The 23,962-nt window shown below is 38.6% G+C and overlaps 2 protein-coding genes and 2 long non-coding RNA genes across 7 annotated transcripts in view; 3 read left to right on the top strand and 1 right to left on the bottom strand.

Moving 5' to 3' along the window:
* The window catches only part of LOC146448396 (uncharacterized), a 30,694-nt gene extending 6,958 nt beyond the window's left edge, over positions 1-23,736 (top strand). The window contains exons 3-4 of the mRNA XM_085102613.1: positions 18,927-19,300; positions 23,417-23,736. Coding sequence (XP_084958739.1) covers positions 18,927-19,112 — 186 coding nt within the window. The 3' untranslated portion in view covers positions 19,113-19,300; positions 23,417-23,736. The remainder of the gene's footprint in view (positions 1-18,926; positions 19,301-23,416) is intronic.
* LOC146448399 (uncharacterized) lies at positions 820-4,023 on the top strand. 3 transcript variants are annotated; one of them, XM_085102603.1, is made up of 7 exons: positions 820-1,024; positions 1,444-1,583; positions 1,815-1,977; positions 2,117-2,196; positions 2,296-2,779; positions 3,258-3,408; positions 3,515-4,023. In XM_085102603.1, the coding sequence occupies exons 4-7, from the start codon at positions 2,132-2,134 to the stop codon at positions 3,862-3,864; spliced, it is 1,050 nt and encodes a 349-aa protein (XP_084958729.1). In that variant the 5' UTR covers positions 820-1,024; positions 1,444-1,583; positions 1,815-1,977; positions 2,117-2,131; the 3' UTR covers positions 3,865-4,023. The 3 variants fall into 3 exon arrangements, with proteins under 3 accessions (XP_084958729.1, XP_084958731.1, XP_084958730.1); XM_085102605.1 differs by having other exon boundaries at positions 3,258-3,368; positions 3,515-3,765; XM_085102604.1 differs by lacking the exons at positions 820-1,024; positions 1,444-1,583 and having other exon boundaries at positions 1,751-1,977.
* On the bottom strand, positions 4,212-5,659 carry LOC146448398 (uncharacterized). 2 transcript variants are annotated; one of them, XR_014861085.1, is made up of 3 exons: positions 5,352-5,645; positions 5,071-5,162; positions 4,212-4,717 (listed from the first exon to the last, which is right to left on the bottom strand). It is a non-coding gene; the product is annotated as an uncharacterized LOC146448398 (long non-coding RNA). The 2 variants fall into 2 exon arrangements; XR_014861086.1 differs by lacking the exon at positions 5,071-5,162 and having other exon boundaries at positions 5,352-5,659.
* Positions 7,405-9,194, top strand: LOC146448397 (uncharacterized). Its single transcript, XR_014861087.1, has 2 exons — positions 7,405-7,736; positions 8,952-9,194. It is a non-coding gene; the product is annotated as an uncharacterized LOC146448397 (long non-coding RNA).
* Positions 23,737-23,962: the final 226 nt, after the last annotated feature.

Genomic DNA, 23,962 nt, shown 5'->3' with positions numbered 1-23,962 from the left:
ATCGAGGTTGTACGAGCTGGGAAACCTGGTAGAGACCAAGAGAAAGGCTCTAAACAAGAAGGGTAGCCCAAAGCAAAGAAAGGAATTCTTTGCCTCCTACAAAAAAATAGCTGTTTTGAAAGATGAGGTCATATCAGTTGATGAGTGGACATCGGAAATCTGTAAACTAGAGCAAAAACTGGAGCTTGCAAAACAAGAAATTGACAACTGGAAGCAAAAATTTCATGATCTTGAAAAAGAAAAAGAGAAGCTATTTGAAGAGATGTTGAAGGAGAAAGACCACTATCAGTCATGCAAAGAAGAAAGTGAACTCATGAAGAAGTATATTAAGCAGTTGGAGAATGATCAGTTCAAAAAGGTGAGAGGCACACCAGTCCCAATGATAACAACTACTCAAGCCCGAAACAGAAAACTCAAAGAACTCAAAACAAGGGCACAGAAAGCTTTACACTTCTGTACTTTGTTTGGACTGGAGTTAGACTATTTGAAATTAAAGGATCCAGAAGGCGTCCAAACATACACTGTTGCTTTTAATGCAGCAAGCTCATCACCCCCTCTGGTATCAAAATCAGCAAATAGTACCCCTGTTGTTTACAATGAATCTGACAACTGTAACTGCCCCTCCTCTTCTCCTGCAACACCACCCCATGGTAATTCACCTGTTATAGCACCCATACCTTCAAGTTCTTCATCTGGTACTGAATCTCCACCCAACTTACCTGTTGACCTGCAGCTGCAAACCATCAACCAAACAGCATCTCAAAAAGACACTCGGTACTCCAAACTCAGCGAGGATGACAAAGCCAGAGTGGAGAGTATACTCTACCTCATTGATAAATTTGGGGTTGGAGATGAGTTTATTCATGAGTTGACAATGACAGTTGAAGGAATGCCAAAGTCATATCTGTTTAAGCAATGTAGGAATGCACTCAATGAGGACTGCATTATCAAATCAACTCCAGGCAAGGCCCCAGGAGCACAACACTCCTTTTCAAAGCTACTGGCTGAGCAGACTCAAAGCATGGTATGTATATCAGCTCTCTCGTCATAATAAACACCTAGCCCCGGTTGTTGAAAGAGTGGATAACACTATCCAGTGCATAAATTGCTATCCAGCAGATAAAATGTACTCCAACCAAAACAATTTATCTACTGGAAAGCAATTTTATTTATCTGCTGGATAAAGTTATCCACTAAATTTTTTAACAACTGGAGGGAGGCCAAACAAACATTCAATATCACTAACTATTTTTTCAAAATTTACACCTACATACTGGGTCTCTAACTTTCATTCAGATGTAAAAGAGCAAGGATGGCCTCCCCCCCCCCCCCCCCCAGCTCACACCTAACACTGATAGCATTTTCAAGGTCAATGCACAGTACAGTTATGTTGAAAACCATAATTAATATGGGTTTGCTCACCATGAAATTTTCCCATTGCAGAAAAAAACTAAAGTGCTTCAAGAAGGCGAGAAAGTGAAAGTGAAGCTCAGTGGTGATTGCTCGTATGAGTAGAGTTAGTAACTTTATACTTCTGAGCCTGTCAATTCTGCAAAGCACAGATGACTTGCTTTCATCTAAAGGTAACATAAACAAGAGAACTAAAAACAGACACTGATTCTTGAATGAACTGACATACCCTTCAATCAGGTGTATTATGACAGAACTGTTAGTTAGCTCTTTTGTTACATATATTGAAATGCTTTAAGGGTTGGGGGGGGGGGGGGGGGAGTAATCAAGATGCTCAATGTAGCTACCTTCCTCAAAATAATCACCAACAATATAGTTATCTAACTTTCAAATTATCTCCATAGTACACACACCATTGCTGTTGTCAATGGCCCTGAAAGTAGAGAAACCTTAGCTGAGAGCTTCAAAGAAGTATTCAATGAAGTCAATGAAATCCAAGACAGAGGCTACATAACTGTTGATGGCAAGCCAGTGGAAATTGAACTGTTTCTTGGTGGTGATTACAAGGTAATGATAATTGGTACAAAGTAACAATAAACTGGAACCATGTCTTAAAAAAATTCACAGTATGCACAAAATAGTAAAAAATAATATATATACACATATATATCAATTTATTTTACATCCATGTTAAATTTCTTTCCAGTTCCTTTTGCTGGTCATGGGCATTAGTGCAGCAAATTCCACCTATGCTTGCTTGTGGTGCAAAGTTCACAAGAAAGACAGGTAATACCTTCAGTTTACAAAATAATAGAAAGATCAATGCTGCATTGAGGACAATAATGAAAATTAAAAAAAACATGTGTATATTTATTTCACTTTAAGAGGAGACATGAGCAAGCCTGATGACTACTATGATGAGGATCCCATTCGAAGAACTTTGCAGGAGATAAAACAATTTGCCAGCAAGTCTAAAGGTGAAAACTACTGCTGTGTCCACCAGCCTTTACTAAACATCCCACTGGACCACATCATTTTAGATGAGCTCCATCTGATGCTCCGTGTCACAGATGTGCTGATTGGCAATCTAATAGAAGATGTGATGCAATGGGATGAAAAAGAAAATCTTGTGGCAGGAAAGAAAAATATGCAACACTGGCACCTCAAGAACTTAACCCAGGCCATTAATAGTTGTGGTGTGTCCTTCTCTGTCTGGGAAAAGAGAAATGCAGATGGTAAGGGGTCTGGAACCTGGGATTGGACGAGCCTTATGGGAGATGACCGAAAAACTCTTTTGAGGGAGCTTCCAGGAAAGATGGAGCCACTGATCCAGCAAGATACAGCAAAAACTATAGTAGAGTTATGGAAGGTATTATTACAGTAGCTTAAGGACATTCTCCCAAATATTTTATTGTCACTATTTAGCAACTTATGGGGGTTTTACTTCACCTTTTCTGATATTAAGTGTTGTCACTCATCAAGAAATACAAAATTCCCTGCCTTTTCACTGACTAGAGAGCAACTTTCACTGATCAAATAAGACAGGTAAAATGAAGTACACCCAGTTCCCACTTTACATTTGCTCCATTTTGGGGGGCACAAAAAATGGTTTTCATTAACCATGACAGCCCTGTTTAATATCTGCCCTTAATTTTAACAGGGATTTGCTGAAATGTACTTCCACTTCATCTCACCATTTGAACCTACAGATGTTGATGAGTATCGTAGAAAATTAAGTTACAAACATCCTTGTGAAAACATTGTATATCACTCATAATGTTCTTTTTTTTTTCTTGCCCAAGTCAAGTTACTGCAAAATAAGAAATAAATTTCATTTTCCCAAACAGATTAAGACCTGGATTGACACCTTTGCTGACTTGGGAGACAAACGCATTGGCTATGCAAGAGAACGAGTGACATGCTACTTGCATTCAGCAGCTTATCACATTCCTAACATGGTTAGAAAGTACAAAAACCTGAAGCAGTTTAGTGGTCAAGGTACTTTTTATCATAGCATAGTGACTTGACAATTTTTTTGAAAAATGGAATTCCTTTGTTGCAATTAAAAAAAGTCATAACTTATGCTGGGCTGCATGTCTTCTAGGAGTCGAAAAAAACAATGATGATGCCAGGAGAATCATCCAGAGAAAGACCAATCATACAGATGATCCTGCTGACATTCTGCGAGCTGAACATCGCATTCGCATGCTAAAGCATAGGAAGAGGAGGCCACGGACATACACAAAGAAGGCTACACAGTACTGGGAGAGTACAATCAAAGAAAGCCGAAGGAAGCGCAAACGGCTTTCCTATGAGAAGACCCTCAACAGTGAAGTGGTGGAGGATATACCTGTTATCCCGGCACCTGTCCCTAAAGTTACAGAAACAAGGAAAAGGAAAAAGTCTACAAATAAACCCAAATCAAAATTGCAAAACAAAAGAGGCAAAAAATAAGTAGTTTATGGGTAAAAGGTGCATATAGGGAGGTTCTAATGTTGCTGTAATAATCAAGATTTTAATCACCCCTGACATAATAATAGAGTAATTTTTTTACTATTGCCATATGAATCACTTTGCAGATTCTTTGCCCCATAAGACAATAAATTTGATTATTAAATTATAATTTATTCATTGCTACCAATGCATGTACAGTATTGATAATTGTTACACTAGACAGCCTCATAGTCAAGCAAGCGAGCCGGTCATGTGGACAAATGCCTGAAGGTTATAAGAGCAAACAAAACAAGGAGAAAAACACATCAATTTTACATATTGCACTTTAAAATCCATTAAAAAATAGGTCTGTAATAAAAGTAATTTCTTTATTAAGCTTTAAATTTGCTAAAAAGATTGAATCATACAAAAGGTACATAAAATATCACGTGCGTTGGCAGTCAATTAAGAGGTATCCCCAAGAGCTACTCTTATGAATGAAAACGTAAATTTTTCTTGGAAAGCTCTTGGGGCTGTATGATGACCCTCTCCAACACTATATTTTTTTGGTGACCAGGAGATAAAATGCCTTACCTTCATAGGATAAAAGACTTTTATCCCCTGGCCATGAGAATCCGCACAATGATCCCAAAATGGCGGGAAATACTTAGTCGGAAAATCTGCTTTATTTAAGAAATGCCAACCATCTAGAAAGTTTCCCTTGTTTTTAAAAAGGCACCGATACACATCCCCACGGAGTGTTATGGTTACCGGTAGCCTTGATTTTGCCTTCAGATGTTGCTCAACAGCAATTCTGAGAGCAGTGGTCTCACCAAAAAGAACAGACTGGTCAAGGACTGGATTCTTGAAAAATCTAAAAGACAATAATATAATTCAATAAATACATCTTTGCCCACAGTATTTTTTTTTTGTATTTAACATCACCCTATATGAAACCATTGCAGTATATCATTAATAACTTGAGGAAAAAATTATAATTCTAGAACTGCAATAAGGAAAATTAGCTTAAAAAGATGGTAAATACACCACGAGCAGCAAAATTAGTGAGGAGAATTAGTCAACTGATCATAGCACAATGTTCAGTGTGCAATTTTCACATATTAAGTAGCTTTTCTTTTGTAAATAAAACACTCTCCGAGAAAACGGCGACCGAATACGGTAAGGCTATCAGAATTATTGTATTCAGAAAAAATGAATTCATAGTACCGGACACAATCGCGCGAAACATGTTCTTCGGGTTCCCAAGACGATTCGTAGGGAGAATAACCCCTCCACAAAACCAAGTATTCCGTGGTTCCCTGTTAGCGAATAAAAGTAAACAAGATTCTAGATCGTCAAACTGCCATTGAATCTGTTTTCCCTTCCTTTACGTTCTGATAATTTTTCCTTATATTACAAAGAATACGAACTACGGTCCTCCATTAGATTAAATTTATAAGCTCAAAGAGTCTTAACCTTATCAAAAAAAAGGAAGGAATTCAACTGACCGTGGCGCTTTCTCTTTTAGCAATGAGTCGTTCTACCTCCCACAGCCGTCCTCGACCTTTTGTTTTCCTCTTTCTTGTTTCTGGTAGCATATCAATTGAGGATATGCTATTTAGAGAGGCATAAAATCCTCTTTCTTTCCTCGCACGAGCCGCCATTTTGAGATAAAAGAGTGCTTGACACGATTCACTAAACGAACCAATCACATTATTGATAGGAAGTAAAAGTGATTGACAGTTCATTTGATGCGGTTGAGAGCATCGAAAGAAGCCCTGCCCAGTCTGGTTCGACTTTTCTGGGAATGTCCTTCGACAACAAAATATTCACCACTAAAAATATTTTTTCTTCGGAATTCTGTTTTATGTACGGCAGCCTTTGAAAAATTGCCGAGATCTCGGTAAAAATCCTACTGTGAGAGTACCTCAACCTTCTACTCACCGCAGCAGCCATTGATGGCCAGTGCGATGAGGCGAGAAATGAAACTATATCTCCTCCATAGCAACTGTGAACAACAGCTGTAAAATCTTTGATTGACGGATTATGAACTCTTGAAAATATGACCGCCCACCTATGTCTCGAATTCGAATAAGGTCTGTATTGTTTTAAAGATGTTCGGGAACCATAAGACATTAAGTGGTGTTTCAACAAGTGTCTCAACAAAGACGGGGGCAAAAAAAAAACGTGAAAACAAATGAGTAATTTGTGGACGATACAGAAGACAGTTTAACAACACAGATCTACTGGTTAGACATTTTATCACGTTAACGGAACCCAACGTTGTCATTGCTTTTTTTTTTATTTGCTGAAAGCTGAAAACTTCCTGCCCGTAGTGATTTTTGTTAGTTGCGTAATTTCGCTTTTTGGCATAAAGCTTGTTTTTCTTTGGTTGAACGTTAGTTGACATAGATCTTAACCACATCAGAAATTTTCCTGCAAAAGAAATATTTCTTTCCTAAAAGGCGGAAAGCGGGTATATAATATAGAATTTCTTGTGCTTGGTAGTTAATAGACCTTTATCACTCGGCAGCCATGTTAAGTCTCAGGAGAATAAAAGCTTTGTTTTTGCATGGCAAGCCTCGACCAGACGCAAATTCAACGCGAGGCTTGCCGCGCAAAAACAACGCTTTTTATTCTCCAAAAACTGAACATGGCCGCCGAGCGATAATGGTCTATAGAAGGGGAAGTTAATTTGCTATCAAAATATGAACATGACTACCGCACCCAACGGCTGCCCGTCTCCGTAGAATACTTGATCGGAAGAACAAAATCACCTCAGATATAAGCATTAAGGAGCGAGGAGCTTTTTTTTCTATGAAATTTGAAGAACATTCAGTTTTTTTTTTTCCACGTAATCATAAGTGTTGAAACCATGTACACTATAATGTTACGTAATAATTCATAAAATTGTAAGATGCATTGCTATTTATCTGTCATCAATGTCATCGTAGCTGTCATTAATGTACAAATACCATGATAATTCACACGGAAACGAAGGTGAGGACACAAACTTTTGTTGCATAATCTATCTTTGAACGCATTTCGTAAGTGTTCCTGGGTTGGAAGTATTTGTGGTTTTCTTTGTCGCTCACCGCCTTTGGTTATATGCAAAGTTCAAGCTACTGTCAACATATTTTTGGACAAGTTTTTCAAAGAAACTTCTTGAATTACAAAAGTGACACCCGCACCGATTTCCGACAATTTTTTTTAGTCGCTGAGACTCCCGGCTGGATCGTTTTTTAAAAAAGTCATCAAAACTGTCACTGCTTGAAAAGTATCGAAAAACAACTACCTTTTACAGACCCGCATTTACCAAGCCATAACACAACACTATTTGGTATCAGTAAAATAAAGTTATCGCGCATTTCCCGCACACCAACACTGCTGAATGAAGAATATTGGTGAGACTGGACATGGCCTACTCAATATAGTAGACATATTAGCCTTCAGTTGAGTTCCTAATCTTCAGGTAAATTAACAAACTGGGGATCTTTTAACCTTACGTGTCAAAAATGCAGCAGATCAGAAAAGGTGAAATCAAGGTATCGATTTTCTTTTGTTTGTCGGGCTATATACGGTAGGCCAACAGTTAACTGATACTTCCAGAACAATTTCAGAACCCGAACTGCACGGAACTAAAGTGCTTTGGACTTTCTTTAAACAAAGACTTAGCAATGGATTCAAAGCGCCTCCTCATCTTGTTGACTTTGTTGCTGTTTGTGATATGCGTTCTGATGAACCAGTTAGAGGCTTTTGAACTGCGGCCGCTAAGAAAGAGGAAACGAAGATGTTTCAGAAGGCCAAAAAGGTGTCCGAGGAGAAGAGGTAAAAGAGAAACAACGGCAGATGATATCAAGCCTTTAGACATGAACCATGTGTCGACAATCTTGGTAGGTGATCAGCGTTATAAGCTCCAAAAATCTTTCGTTAAAGTTTCCAAAATCGGCACAAAAGTATCTACTGAAATTACCAAAAGAGAAGATCATTAAAATGAAGAATTTTCTTTATACATGTAGATATTTTAAATGTTCGTTACTTGTTCTAATTGTAATAATAACGGGCATTAAAACATGTTTTCGGAAAACACAAACGTTCGGCTCATGTAGGTGAAAATCTTAGGAAAACGAATAAAGGCCTGAAATATGAATAAAAAGTCTTTCAAGCCATTCAGAAAGCGAATATAAGCTAGCTAAATTGGAAGGAAGTTCTTCTGTTTCTAAAATTTTCAGCTTTGCAAATCGACCTTGGAAAACGGAAGGTGACGTATAATTCACCTTTCTAGTTAAATATTCTCGTTTGTCCGACCCGTGATAAATGGGTTAGCGTCAGATTCGAGTCAAGTCTTATATCAGATTTGGGGAGTTTGTCTTAATGATATCATTTTATTTTATATTATTGTCCAAGTATTTAAGACGATATTGCTTCTTAAGGACACTTTATGTGGCTGTCTTTTCGTGGTGACTGTTGGTGACCCACAGTTTCCCTAATTAAGATATGAACATACACCATTCAGCTTTCACGGTCTTCAATCGGGATTCCGTAAAAATGGTAATTTTGCAGTAGAAATAAAAATCCCCTTCGAGAGAAATATTAAAATTTTGTAATTAAACAGCATCTTTCACAATGAGATTGTGTGATCGAGTGATGTTGCAGTGATCGAGTGACGTTGTGACTATCCTAAGTATAAATCTGGAAAGAGTTATCATTTTCTTTTTTATCATAACAATGTCACTGAAATGAAAAGTTTCTAAATACACAGAGCATTGTGAAGATCCGGAAGATTGTAGGGTAGTCATTTCGGAACTGACGCTAGTAGATTCATCAACACCAAGAGATGGATAATTTGTCCATTATATTAGCACAAATTTCAGACATATTCAACTCAACGCCATATATCGAGGATTATTTTTCTTCCTTACGGAAACGGATATCATAGATCTTGGCGATAGGCTCCCAACGCTGGTATAGCAAACGCAAATGTCAGAAACATGACGATTTTCTACTTGTGGTTTGTGTAGTTCGGTGTGTTTGATTAATTTGTCCTTTTACTATCAACATCTTGTTAGATTGTTTGTGTTAATTTTGTTTGCTGTTTTCTTCATTAGGCTTCAGAGGAGAAATAAGATGCCAACCTTCAGACGTAAATACTTAATCTCTGATTTACAAACTTCCTAACGTGAAATATCAATGGAACATTTCTGGAAACCGTGTAGTGCATAAAGGGTACAAGCTCACTTTTTATCTTGTAAAGTGTGAAGTCGGAGAACTTAATTTAGATGCCAACGTAAGATTCCATGTATTCCTTGAAATATTCTAGAAGTAAAAAAAATATATATATGTTGTTCTAATAGACTGTTTGTTTTTTTTTTGATTTTTAATTTTTTTTTTCTAATTGTAATAACGGGCATGTAAACATGTTTTCAGGAAACGCAAACCTACAGCTCATGCAGGTGAAAATCTTATAAAAACGCATAAAGACCCTAGTATCTCGAATTGAATTGTGAAGAAAAACACTTTCAAGCCGTTCAGAAAGCGAAATTTAGCTGGCTTAATTGGGGGGAAGTTCCTCTGTTTCTAAAATTATCAGCTAAGCAAATCAGAACAGATCCTTCTGTGTTAGTGTACTTCCAATCCCTTTGATAGAGCTGAAAGCGATCTTAATTGGAAAAGGGAAGATTACGTTTAATTCACCTTTCCAGTTAAATATTCTCGTTTGTCCGACCCCTGTTAAATGGGTTAGCGTCAGATTCATAAGACTTGTTCTGGAATAAGCTAAAAAAAAAAAAAATAATAATAATAATAATCGGTGAACTACTGGAATTAAGTCTTATTCCAGATGTGAGGAGTTTTTCTTAATAAAATCATTTTATTGTATCTTATTGTACAAGTATTTAACACGATATTGCTTCTTAAGGACACTAAACGCGGTTGTCTTTTCGTGGTGATCGTTGTCGACCCACGGTTTCCCTAATTAAGATGTCAACAAACACCATTGAGCTTTACAGTGTTCAATCGGTATTCCATAAACATTGTCATTTTACAGTAGAAAAAAATAATAAAACCCCTCCGAGAAAAATATTATACTGTATTTAAAAGTTTGTAATCAAACGGCATCTTTCACAATGGGATTGTGTCATCGCGTGATGTTGCCGCATTAACTATCCTGAGTAGAAATGTGGAAGGAATTATCATTCTTTTTTATCATAACAATGTCACCAAAATGAAAAGTTTATAAATACACGGAGCAGTGTAAGCAATCCGGCAGATTGTAGAGCAGTCGTTTCGGAACTTCCGCTAGTAGATTCAGTAACGCCAAAGATGGATAATATATCCATGAAATAAGCCAATAAATTACACGTTCAACTAAACTGCTTGAAATCGGGGATTTTTTTTTTTATTTTATTTTATTTTTTTTCGTGGAAACGGATGTGATAGATCCTGGCGATGGGCTCACAACGCTGAAACGAAACCGAAACCGTGCAGTGCGCTGAGGGTGCAAGCTCATTATGAATATTGTAAATTGCGAAGCCAGAGCACTGAATTAGGATACCAACTTAAGATTCCATGTATTCCTAAACTATCCTAGAAGTCAAACCAAATATGTTGTTCTAATAAACTGATTTTTTAACGTAGCTGTCAGCTATGTACAAACAGCGTGAAAGTTCACACGGAAACAGAGGTGAGGACGCAATCTTTTGTTGCATAATCCATCTATTACGCATTTCGTAAGTGTTCCTGTGTTGAAAGTAGCTTTGGTTTTCTTTCTCGCTCATCGCCTTTAGTTTTTTTTTCAAGCCAAGCTCACATAAAGACATTTTTAGACACGTTTTTCAAAAAAAGAAACATCTCCAATTTATAAAAGAGACACTCGCATCGATTTCTGACCTTTTTTTTTTTTTTTTCAGGCGCTGGTACTCCAGGAATGAACATCGGTCGCTTTTTAAAGACACAATCACAACAGAAATTGCTTGAAAAAGTATCAATAAACACTTCCTTTTTAGACTATTTGGTATCAGCTAAATGAAGATATGGCGCATTGCCTGCTAGACTGCAAGCAGTCCTTTTTGGTTAGTCGAGATGGTGTGCTCATAGCGCAGCGAGTCTGGAGCGAGGAGAAATAAACGAGAAGAGCCCCCTTCCGCTCGTTCGCTCTAGTTTTTTTTTCGCGATCGGCTATTTCGCGCGACCTCTCGACTATCCAAAAAGGGACTGCTTGCAGTCTAATTGCCCGCAAACAAACACTGCTGAATGCAGCATATTAGGAAGACTGAGCATGGAGTACTCAATATGGTAGAGGTCTTAGCCATCGATCTTCTCCTGTCAATTGCCCTTAACGACCTGAAAGGGATCTTGGGAAACAGAAGGTAACGCCTGAAATTTTTGTCTCGTTAAATTTCTTGATTGCTTAATAATATTATTATTTGAGTCAAGTGTTATTCCAGATGTGAAGAGTTATTGCTTTTAGAAAATAATTTCATTGGTGTTAGTGTGCAAGTATTTAACACGACATTGCTTCTTGAAAATATTAAACGTGGCTGTCCTTTTGTAGTGATTGTTGATGAGACATGATTTCCCCTAATTGAGATATGGACATAAAACACTGACCTTAAAGTCTTCAATCGGGATTCTATAGACATGGTCAATTTACAGCAGAGTTGTTAGGTAGGGACCACAGCTTCCGGATTTTTGCGTGGGAATATCATTATTTTGCGGGGAAATAAACCAAGGCCGAGGACGTCATCGCCTATTGTCTTGATCTCATGAATAAAATGCGGTGGATTCTCATTAACGTCACATTAATCATAGGATGACGTCATGTTTTATTTTAGCCATACCGACAGGTTATACAGGCTCATAAATGATTTCGTGCTCTATTTTTATCTTACGGCAGTCATGGTCAGTATCACCGTTTTTTGAAGTTATTATTGGATACATAACATCATAGTTTACTTTCATTGTGCTTAAGCGACTTTTACCTTCTCTTCACTCCAAAACAGGGTTTCGAAAGTATCACGTAACAGCAAGAACTAACATTCTTCCCTCAATTGAAACCAAGATCTGGGGGGCAGGGATGGCACAGTGTTGAGAGCCCTTGCCTCCCACCAATGTGGCCCTGGTTCGATTCCCGGACTCGACGTCATATGTGGGTTGAGTTTGTTGTTGGTTCTCGTCCTTGCTCCGAGGGTTTTTCTCCGGGTTCTCTGGTTTTCCTTCCTCCACAAAAACAGACATTTCCAAATTCCAATTCGATCTGGAGTCTGAGACTGTTAAGTGTCACCCCCGTTAAACAAAATTTATTTATTTATTTATTTATTTATTTATTTATTTTATTTCATTTTTTGATTTCTAAGCGAAAGAATCTAAGTTAGGAAGTCTTTTCAGAAGTTAATTTGGGGAGATTAATACAAAAAAAGAGTTCATGTAAGGTGTATTGATTGGTTTTGGATAACAACGCTTAAAGTGTAATATTGTCTTGTCATTGTTCTACTCAATGTTTCTATATTTTCCCGAAAACTCAGAAAAAATGAAAACATATTTGTCGTGTGTGTTTCTCGCCTCAATTTACTAAACAACTTTCCCGTCTAATTACTAAAAAAAGATAAATAAAAATAGAAAACAAAAGAAATGAGGAGGAGGAGGAGGCAAGGTAAGCAAAAATAGAACTACACTCTTTGCTTTTCTTTTATAGAAAATATCCATTCGTGTTAATAGGTGTTTCGTTAAGGTGAACATAGTTTTATTAACAACAAAATAAACTTATTTATGCGAAATGAACCTCCAAGAACGACATTTGCATATGCATTAACATTCAACAGCATCAACAGACAAACGTCCATTTTTTCAGAAAATGCATGTTTATTTAAGGGAAAAGACAATTCATTAACGCAAATATACTGCAAATTGCACCATTGGACAATCATTTTTCTGGAAAAAAGAATAATTAACGGATAAGCACTAACAATCTATTCCATCTTTACACAACCATTTCGATGAAGATAACATTCTTTAGTGAAAAAAGACAAGTATTTGTGTCATAATAACATTCAACTCTTTGAAAGGAAAATTGAAATTCGTTGTACGAATTATCCTTCACTTTGCTTTCCGCTATTTAAACACCGTGGTAAATACGTCTACATAAACTGAACGATACCACTGTTCACATTAAGCTGCCGTGATGGAACCAATATTCTCTTAAAGATCAACAATTAAAGCAGGCATTAGCCGTCCTGAGGTACATGAACAGGTGACTATAACAAAGATATAAAGGCAAACTCGGCGATTTAGAAATACAACTGAGAGTTACATCCATTCATTCAAAATCGCCAGTATTTAAATCCTTGAAGAAAGGCTAGTAGAAGATAGACAGTCGATTTAAATGTTCTTACATCATAGCCAGTCTTATGTTAACGTCTTATTAATGCAGACAGTTTCGATGACTGCCAGCCATCTTTATCAAAACTTGAGAAACATGAAAAGTGTCAACAGCCTTAAATAGGCTTTCGAAGGTGTTAATCATTGCGATAAATGCGCAAAGTCACTCTGTAGACGCCCCCTCTCCCCTGGTTTGGGGATGGAAATCGCTGGTGTCCATATGGGAGAAAGCTGATAGGCTCCCTCGTTCCTGAAGCGACAGTAGCGACAGCATTGTCACGGAGAAGCGACTGCATTGCCATGGAGGAAGAAGACCGTAAACAAGAGGGAGTACAGATAAGAACGGCCCTCCACACATGTGGTTACCCGGATTGGGCGATAAAGAAGGTCAAAGAGCAAATGAACATCAAGAAAGCTATTAGAAAAGATAAAGCATAAGAAAAATCAAGAGCAGTGGCGACTGTCCCATATGTCCATTCATTCACGGAGAAAATGCAACGCATATTCACTAAACACAGAGTAGCCACAGTGATTAAACTTCAAACCACCCCCAGACAGGTTTCAATTCACCCGAAGGACAAAGTTGAAAAGCACAAAAAGGCTGGAGTGGTGTACAAAATTCCATGCAGCCAATGCGAAAAGGTAAATATCGGTGAAATACGGAGACAGCAACACAGACAGGAAGTAAAAAAGATCTCTAACAGAAATTTCACAAGAACCACCAGCAGAGCTTCTACCAATAAACACCATAAATCAGCCATAACAGACCACGTATGTCAGAACAATCATATTATGAATTGGGAAACAAGTGATATAGTTGAGCGGGATAGCGACAAGTTTAAACCAATTTCAATCTTTTCCCACGAAATCATGCAATGCAATGATAAATGATCATGTACTCGTGTCCTTTTTGCGCTGGCTTTCTCACATGTTCTCAGTCGTTCTTTTAAGAAGCTTCTTGGGCACATGAGTTCATTCACAGTCAGGAACCGAACTTCTCGTCTTCTCATAACATACGGTGATTGTGGTCAATCCCGGATCATTTCGAGCGAGCAAGAAATAAAAGGAAACGATAGCCGAACGCTCTGTTCTTGAATACGAGGTTAAGGAAAATCAAGACAACGCAAGTCATGACTCGACGAGCACGATTTTAAATGAGGAGGAAGAAACAAAGGACTACATACAAGATGTCACGAAATTTAAGCTTGTTTTTTTTGAAAACGAAGGAAGAAAATCAGCTCAGTCAATAAACCGGCCATAAATAAATGCTATTCTTGATAACACAGAGGTTGTGGTTCAAAGCAGCGTGCTATGCCTCAAAGACAAAATATTTACCTGATTGTCGAACAATAATATACAGATAGCGGAAATCTTTATCTCATTTGTATGAATTAAAACCTGACAAATTAAAAGCAAATTTAAATTCAAGTTCCTCTTGCTTAATGCATAACATAAAGTACAAATATCGCTTATTGTTGAGGTTATGCCTACTCAACAGTAAAGTAAAAGCACTCTAAAGAATTTTGTGACCCCTGTTTAGTTTCTACTCAGTCATAAGAGTACAGAATACTCTTTATAAAAACCACTCAAAATCAAGAATACATTCTACTCTTCCGTTTGAGTTTAACATTTTACTCAATTTCTGAGTAAGGTTGCTCAATAAACAGAGTCAAATAAATACTTTACTCAACGAACGAGTTGGTTTGACTCATTTCAAAAATGGCGTTTTTTAGTGTGCACTATCTTAGTTTACACGGAAACGGAGGCGAGGACGCATTTTTTAATAATCTTCTATTTAGTACGATATTCTGTCCTGGGTGTCGTCATTCATGAAATGTAACTAAACTATGGGGAATCGCTCTGGCTTGGGACAAGCCCAAACCAGACGAAGAGTCTTGAGGATGCACTCCAAAAAACCCGGACTCCTCGCTGGGTGGGAGGGAGGGTCGCTAAATCTGATCCAAATGGCGCTCTAGAGTAGAGTGCAAGGGGTGGACCCAACGTGCTCCTTTATATTTATGATTTATATATCCCCAGGGCATATTATTAATATCTGCAAATCACTTTGCATAGTATAATATTCCGCCCTGGGAAGTGTAATTCATGAAATGTAAATAATGTATGGGGAATCAATCTGGCTTTCCCCAAGCCCCGCGCTGACTTTGCGACAGTCAGACCAAGCACGCACTCAGTGCGTAAATGCTGCTGTTATCTTCAATCCTTATCCGAAACACGACAAATCAGGGATCCTACGTGCGTCCAAAACAATTTAATAGTCTAGATACTAAAGACAGAGATAGCCCGGTTGTGATACTAGAATACCGGAGAGAACCCCTCCAGACTATTAAGACGCATGTAGACTCGACAATGTCACAATCTAAAACTGCTAGTTTGGCTGCAGCTTCTGCTGGATCTACCACCTGTCTTAGCTTAATATTATGTAGAGCTGTTATTATTATGTAGAGCTGTCATGATCCATAAATTCATGCAAGGAGACCCCAGAAAGAACTAACGAAATCGCCGCATCGCTTCGAAAACCGTAAAGGGTATAACGATCGCTGGGTAATTCACCTCGTGCAGATAGATTAATATATCCTGGGCTGCTTGTGGCTCTAGAGCCTTAAAAGAAATTTCCTCCTCTTTCGTTACAGAAATAAAAAGATACCCTGGTTGTAATTCTATTCTGAGGAGCTCACCCCTCCTTAAAGCAAAAATACTTAGCATCGCCCGATCTTAAAGATTTAGTCCAAATATGGTTGATCAAAAAACCTGAATTGTCTGGAAAATGTAGGATATCAACGGCATTTGAACCTTACAAATCGGCAGTCCGATCTGCTGCGAAAAAACAGGGACTTGAAGACGGCTTGATCCCTGGCAAGAATATAAATCTTAGATATGGCTCGCTATTTGCACACTCTTGAGTTTGCGCATGGATGAAATCTCATATCATAACTAAGTCACCAACAGGAAAAGGCTCTGCCTGGTGCGGAACCACCTTGCCTTCAACTGTTTTTCCCTAACATTTGCTAGATACTGTTTTACTGAGCGATCTGCAGACGGGTTACCGAACCCCATGAGGGGCTGCCATTCAGTACCCCCTCCATTTTCTGCAAATATTGATCTCGATTTGCCTTGACAGTGTCTGAAAAGGAAAGGCGGTAAAACGGCCTATATGATGAGTGTTAATATGTTAAATGAAATTAAAACTGCGAAACCCTGAGGGCCCACAGAGGACAAGGACAGGTCACTGGTATGTATCCACGCGTGGGGGCAAGAATAACACCTGCAGCATCCCATCCACCCAGAAGAAACCTGTTTTCAGAGCGAGCTTAGGCCACCAATAGGAATAGTGACTTAACTGGGAACGATTATAGTAAACGGTATGCGGAAGGAATAGAGGTATCCCAAAACAGGGTCAGCAAGTCCAAAAGGGGGAAAAGGTAGGCGTTCGACATGTCCTAAAACTCGGGCAGATTTTGTGAGCACATGTTGACGCCCGCTAATTGTGGGCTAGGGTGGGGCGAGAAAAGGAGCAGGGGGGTGCCGTTCCTTGCCAATATTACGTTAGAGTCTAAAGCCATCAAATCAAGTGAATGCCCCTCTCGACCACCAAAAACCTTTTCAATTCTTTTCGAGGCTTCATTAGTTAAGGGATAATCTAGGCTGGATAATCTTCGTGAGGGTCCATCTGCAAGGTTTTCGCTTGGCAACACATGCATTAAACTGAGTTGGACGTTGCGGCTTGAGAGGACAAAAAACAAGTCCTTAGTTGCACGAGTCAGTTCCGGAGATCTCCTGCTTCCTTGACCTTCCCATCTATCAATGAGCACTTTGCTGTCAACAAATGCATCAACTCGGCAGTCTCAGATTTCAGATGGAAAAGCCTTCAAAGCGTTCATTAAGGCTAGCGTTTCCTGGGTTGAGATGTTGAGAGGCCTCTCCTGGTCATTCCAGTAATTACGGCAAGATTGACTGCCACCTGGGAGGTGAAGGACACACCCCCAGTCAAAACTAGGAGCATCAGCAGATAAAGAGAGACGAACATGTTTCTCGTCCCTCCATGGAAAAAAAATCTTCCCAAGATGCTAAGAACTGCCAGTAAGACAGTTCCTCCCTTAATGCTGGAGTAAGAGACACTCGACCGTTGTCATTTGCGGATGCAATGGCATGGCTCATTTCTTGGATAAATAGCTAAGCTGCTGGAACAGCTAGAGAAAGAGAAATACACTTCCTCTGAGATCTCTGCAGGGGTTTTACATTTGTGTACTTCTTACATCCCGAGAGGTTTTCCCTCAATACCGCTAAATCCTTTATCTACCGACCAGGAACAATGAATGCTTGCTTTATCGAATCCACCGTCAACCCTATATAGTCCACACTGTTGGTCGGATAGAGTACAGATTTAGTAATGCCGATAGTGTATTCAAGATTTACTAGGAGCAACAAAACACAATAGATAGCGGCAATAGCTGCATTAAATCTGTATTCCTGGCTCCTGTTTTCTGGCAAGATCGACCAAGGACCTTGATTTGTCAAGTCTGGGAAGACGGTGATAGGGAAACGTGATCATAGCCAGATTTTTCATCGCATTTGGTCATATATGATTCTTTATAAACAGGGGAACATCAGCAAGTCTGTCAAGTGAGAAAGGCGCGTCTCTCATCCATAAATTTTGAAAACCTAGCATCTAGAACCTCGATCTGCTACCAATTGTACGGGCCAATTTTCACAACGAAATGACACATCCCGCTCGACGAAAGTTCCTTTTACTTCAGCTGCTGATTTTAGTGGACTCTGTTCTTGCCTACTTTTATACCTAATTTAAGTCATTCAAAAGTCTCTTAAGATGTCTAATATTCTATCCGTATCACGCAATTTGTACGCGGGCTTGTACAAACACTTAACAGACACGTCACCATAACCAAAGGGGCATTTCTCTGCCCATATGCAAGAAAATTTACAAACAAAATTAAAAACCGACATAAGTCTGGTAAGATGGTAATAGGGAAACGTGACCATAACCAGATTTGTCATCGCATTTGGTTATATATGATCCTTTATAAACAGGGGAACTTCAGCAAGTCTATCAAGTGAGAAAGGCGCGTCTCTCATCCATAAATTTAAAAAACTTAGCATCTAGAAAGAGCCAAGGTTTGGTTGGCTCGACGGTCAATGGGAGAACCAGATAAGGTGGAGAGGCGTGACTGGCTTTTCCCCATACCCTGAGCGCAACGATCGTTGAAGGTTTCACAATCTCCTTAGACACAAAACCTGAAAATGCTTTGCAACAGGCGTGGTTAGCAAATTGTTTGGAAGGCGGAAAATCCGAGAAATAGTGTTGACCCTTAGAAGAGCCTTTGAAGTGTTTAGTGAATTTTGAAATGTCAATCTTGTTTCGAATCCAGTCCCCGATTGTGACCTTCTAGGGTGGTCTGCCAATATCCTATCCCAAGCTTCAGGATTCCTGTGCAGCCCACCCGCAACAAACTGGTTTGGATCTCTAAGACGAAAATTTTTCAGATGTGGTATCTCTTCGGAATAAATGACATTTTCACAACTGCTAGTAAGTTGTTCTTCCTCCTGAATTGGAATCCCATTTATGTCAACCCAGTTTTCACAGGTTTTAGTATTTGAAGCTGCTAGTTGTACAGCGAACCAGTCATAATTATTTCCCTGAGACTGTTCAACCCTCTGTTTCTTTCTTGCAGGGCCCTAAACTAGAACAGAAAATATTGAAGGCCAATACCGAGGAGACTGTGGTTAAAGAAAACAAAAACAAGAAGACAAAGGATCCCCAATCAGGAGGGAGCAACTTAACAACCCCTGGATTAGAAGGTATACTGGTCACTGACAGAAACGGCAAACCAACAGGAGTTACTCGCCCTCAATTGTAAATTAGAGTAAAAAGAAAACAAACAAAACAATTCAGGTCCAAAAAACTTGTTTACTTGTGAAATACGACATAGGAGCTCTACTACACACAAACACTTCAAAAAGAAACACATGCAAAATAACCTTGGACTGAGAAGTACCCAAATGCAGACATCCCATGACTACAGTCTAAAATGAAAGAAAACATAAGGTATCTATGCAAAGTGTCCTTATTGTACTTGACAAGACAATAAACTTAATTTAAAACAGAACCTTGCCATTCTGACTGCCCCGAGCTCCCCTACTGTAGGGAGAAGGAGAAGGGTTTGGGTGACGAGAAAGGAGGGGGGGTGGGGGGAAGAGGGGGGGGGGGGGGGTGGGGCTTCACACTTAACACCTCCTAAATTGACAGGTTGCTTGGAAATGGCCATAGCCACCACAGCTTCAATAGGGACGCCCGCTATCCCTCCGGTTTGGCCTCGAATTTCGCATTACGTCTCCAGCCTCAGACATAAGCTCCATAACCTGCTCATCGTCCTTGTGTTCCAGATATTGTTTGAAGTAATCTTCTGGGATAGCAGATTTTGGGACATTGCTTAAGATACAGAGCCATAGAAACCTGCTTTTTCGGGGTTCCTCTCCTAAGAGATCACCTTTAACGACAATAAGCCATCTAGAACCTGGCTCTTACTAAAGTTTGGAGACTTTAACAGCATTCGCACATTTTGTAATGATGTTTCAACCGTGGTCAGTTGTGCTTCTTCCAGATTTCCCAGTGCTAGGGCAAAGGGAGATTGCATTGTTAATGGACATAGTTCCCGAGAAAGTTGCACGTATTATAACCTTTCATTATTACTATTATTATTGTTATTATTATTATTATTATTATTATTATTCATTTTCATATTGACCAATAGCTCTGTTACAAGCATTAGAATCACACAATTTCTGTCTTTTATTAGCCACTAAGGACCAACAGCTCCGAGCATCATTGCCAGACAGATATATTTCCACAGGTCCATTTTTTTTTTTATCAGAGAAGGTGAAAAGGTTGCAAGACTCAGTCATCACACAGGTCTAGACGCCACACATGTCTATTTCCCACACAGCTCTCTTTTCATTTTTTTTTTTTTTTCAATGAAGGTGAAATTATTGCATGACTCACATGCCGCACAGAAGTAATCACCACACAGGACTATTCTCACAGAGGTCTCTTTTTTTTTCACAGGTGCATTTTTTTCTCTTTTTTGTTACCACACAGGTCTATTGTTTTAATTCGAAGATACCAAGGTAAAAATATTTCATGCCTCATCCGCTACGCAGGACTTTCTTCCACACAGGTTATTACAAGTGGATAAAAATAACCTATAACAGAACGAAATAAATAGTTGACGTTAAAGACAAAAAAGGGAGAACGGAAATATTAAGTTACAATAACACTGAGTTATATTCACCAAAGACAATATAACGCTAACGCACTACAAAGATGAGAAGAAACCCAAGCACAACAAATACTATAACCGCCATGCGAGGCGAAACAAAACTAAATGTGACGTCCAAATAAAATTACTACCGCTAAGAAACTACGAAGAACACGTGTACGAAAATCCAACTAAAAGCAGGCTAAAGATTAAAATTCGGAGTAGTTACCTTGGGCGCTGCGTTCTTGGCCACGTTGTTGGCCGCAGCGGGAAGCGGGTTTTCTACTTGAGCTACTGGACCTGCAAGGACAGGCTCCTGAACTGGTAGCACTGGAGCTGGAGCAATATTAATAACGTCTTTGTTTGGCGCAGGAGGAGCAGGCATTTGAGCAGCCATGAAGCGAGTAAACGGGTTTTGGAGTGCCAACTAAACAGCTAGATCTAATCCAAACGGCCGCCTAGAGTAGAGTGCAAGGGATGGACCCAACGTGGTCTTTTATATTCATAATTTACATATTCCCAGAGCATATTATTCATATATACAAATTATTTTGCATAATGGTAATATTTTTATATACCGCAAGCTTCAGATAGTCTCATGACGGTTTTAAGTTCTCTCTGTCGGTGAGATCGGCGTTGAGCGTATTCAACGCAAACACGCACTGATGCGTGGGGCGTGTGATTGTAAAAGAATGAACATGGACCTTCATCTTTTCCATACTCAATATGGTAGACGTGTTGGCCGTGGACCTCCTAGCCTCCTCTCCAGCTAAATTGAGAAACTGAGAATCTTTCAATATTGTGGACAAGAATGCAGCCTTTGATTTGATTTGATTTGATTTGATTTGATTTGATTGATTGATTGATTGATTGATTGATTGATTGATTTATTTATTATATATATATATATATATATATATATATATATATATATATATATTTTTTTTTTTTTTTTTTTTTTTTTTTTTTTGGGGGGGGTGGGGGGGGGGAAGGAGATATTTTATCACGTTAACGGAACTCAATATTGTCATTGCTTGTTTTGCTGAAAGCTCCAAACTTTCTGCTCGTAGTGGTCTTTGTAACATATGGGTTATTATGCTCATTAGCAGAAGCTTGTTTTTCTTTGGGTAAAGGTATGTTGACGTGAATCTTAAACACATAGGTAAAGGTCCTTGAAGTTTTAAAGAAACATTACTCTTTCAAAAAGGCAGAAAGCACAGATAGTATTTCTTGTGCTTGTAGGTAATTAAAATGTACATAGAAATGTACATAGAAATGGAAGAAATTTTAAAGGTTTTATCTTCACTGATTACTTCTGGTTTTGTCAAATGCCTTTTCTGGATTCATATCCCGATAAATTTATAGTTGAGTCTGGCTGAACGTGGCTCAGTATATTGGGTGAGGGAAAAGCTTACAGACATTCTACATTATTGGATACAAAGAGCAAAACAGCCGTTGATTCTCCTCTGGCGAGAGACTAAACTAAACTAAACTAAACAATGAAAGGTAATTAGGGTTGAATTCGTGTTTGCGTTTATCACAGCCGTAAATCATAATTACGACAACTACCCGCTGACTGCAAAAATACAGAAACCAAGAAAATGGATCGAAATCCGCCAATCACAGCGCACGACCATGAACTTTTAGCAGTGTTGAATCCAAAGTTATTGTTTTCTAAGAGGTCCGCTGCAGTGATTGACGCGGTCAAACAGTAACGATATTTTGAATCTGGAACGCCAGAGTGCTCATGATATTGAAATTTAAGAAGCAGAAAACATTAAAATTATTAACTATTTTATTTTTTTATGTGGAGTGGTAGTTTTTTATTTACACAGGATTGCTACGTGATCTTAAACCCTTAGTGATCGTTAAGGGCTTCTTCATACACGCCCAGACGTTAATGTGGGAACCCCGAAAAATGAATTAAAATGACTGGGACACCAAACTTGTCATCGTCTCTGTAGAATACCCATTCCGAATGCTTCAATCGCCTCAGAAATTAAACTTGAGGAGTCATGAACTTTTTTTTTTTCATAAAATTTTCAAAATTTCAAGATTTTTTTATAATTATTTTTAAACACAATCGAAAATGCATTACTATTCAACTGTCACCAATATCGTGTAGCTGTCACCAGTCTAGAAACACTATGATAATTCACGATGAAGTGGGGTCTGCGAAGGAAACTTTTGTTTCATAATCTATTTATTAACGAATTTCGTAAGTGTTCCTGTGTTGAAAGTATCCGTTGTTTTCCTTTCTCACTCACCGCCTTTGGTGTATTCAAAACTAACGCTAATTTCAACAAATGTTTGAGAAAACGTTTTCCAAAGCAACATCTCCAATTTACAAAAGTGTTTCCAAGGATTTCCGACAAATTCTTCGAGGCACTGTTATGAGGATGGGTCGTTGGTTTTTTTTTTTTTTGTTTTGTTTTTTTTTTTTTTTGTTTTCAAAAATATCACATCAAAACTGGAATGCTTGAAAAGTGACAAAACCAACTTTCTTTTAGAAATCTGTATTTTTTGAGATATAACTGAGCACTATTTTGTATTACTAAAATAGAGCTAGTTGGCCTCAAACAACTAGTGAAGCATGGGGAACATCAAGAAGACCGGACATGGTCATTCGTTTTTTTGCATAGTCAGTATGACATACGCGTAAGTCGTTGACCTCCTCCTGCTCTCCAGATAACTTAGAACGAATTATACAACCAGTGATACATTCAGAACATCAGGAAGACTGAACATGGACCTACCTTCGTTGTTAGCATACTCAATATGGCAGACTGGTTTTTGTCTACGGCTTCGTTTATGGCATACTTAATGTGGCAGACGTGTTAGCCGTTAACCTACTCTTCTCCAGATAGATAAATTACAAACTGCTAATCTTTTTAACATTACTGTAGGAATGCAGCAGATCAGAAGCAGTGAGGTCGGGACAACGATTTTATATGCATTCCGCAGGCAAAGCTAGGCTTGGCTAGATGGACAATTAATTTGTTCGACCACAACAACTTCAAAACCCGAGCTCCTTTGCACGTTCTTCAAAGAAATACTTAAAAATGGATTCAAAGCGTCTCTTTATCAAGTTGAGTTTGTTGCTGCTTATCACATGCGTTCTCATGGACCAGGTGGAGGCTTTTGTAGTGCGGCCACCAAGAAGATGGAGACGAAGATGTTTCAAAAGGGTTAAAAGGTGTTCAAGAAGAAGGAACGTGTGTCGACAAAATTGGTAGGTGTTCACTTTTATAACTTCCATTTTTTTTTAATTGTTAAGTGTGCTTCCAAAATTGGCGTCAGGGAACGTACAGAAATTAAATAAAAATAAAACGATGGAGAAGGTCATTAGTACGAAGAATTTCAGAACTCCCCCCCCCCCCCCCCCTTCTATTTACCTTTTACTTGGGGATAGATGTTCGCTATTATTATTAAATATTATTATTATTGTTATT

The sequence above is a fragment of the Pavona decussata genome, unplaced genomic scaffold (assembly GCF_977016875.1).
Source record: "Pavona decussata unplaced genomic scaffold, jaPavDecu1.1 SCAFFOLD_941, whole genome shotgun sequence".
Classification (NCBI taxonomy): Eukaryota; Metazoa; Cnidaria; class Anthozoa; order Scleractinia; family Agariciidae; genus Pavona; species Pavona decussata.
Note: the sequence above shows the minus strand (reverse complement) of the source record. Positions and strands in the feature narration are given on the sequence as shown.

Bases quoted from the DNA above. Each gene is read 5' to 3' on its own strand.
- LOC146448399 (XM_085102603.1), top strand. From the start codon at position 2,132: ATGGGCATTAGTGCAGCAAATTCCACCTATGCTTGCTTGTGGTGCAAA. The intron at 2,197-2,295 runs GTAATACCTTCA...TTTCACTTTAAG, and splicing joins AAAGTTCACAAGAAAGACAG to AGGAGACATGAGCAAGCCTG. The intron at 2,780-3,257 runs GTATTATTACAG...TTTCCCAAACAG, and splicing joins CTATAGTAGAGTTATGGAAG to ATTAAGACCTGGATTGACAC.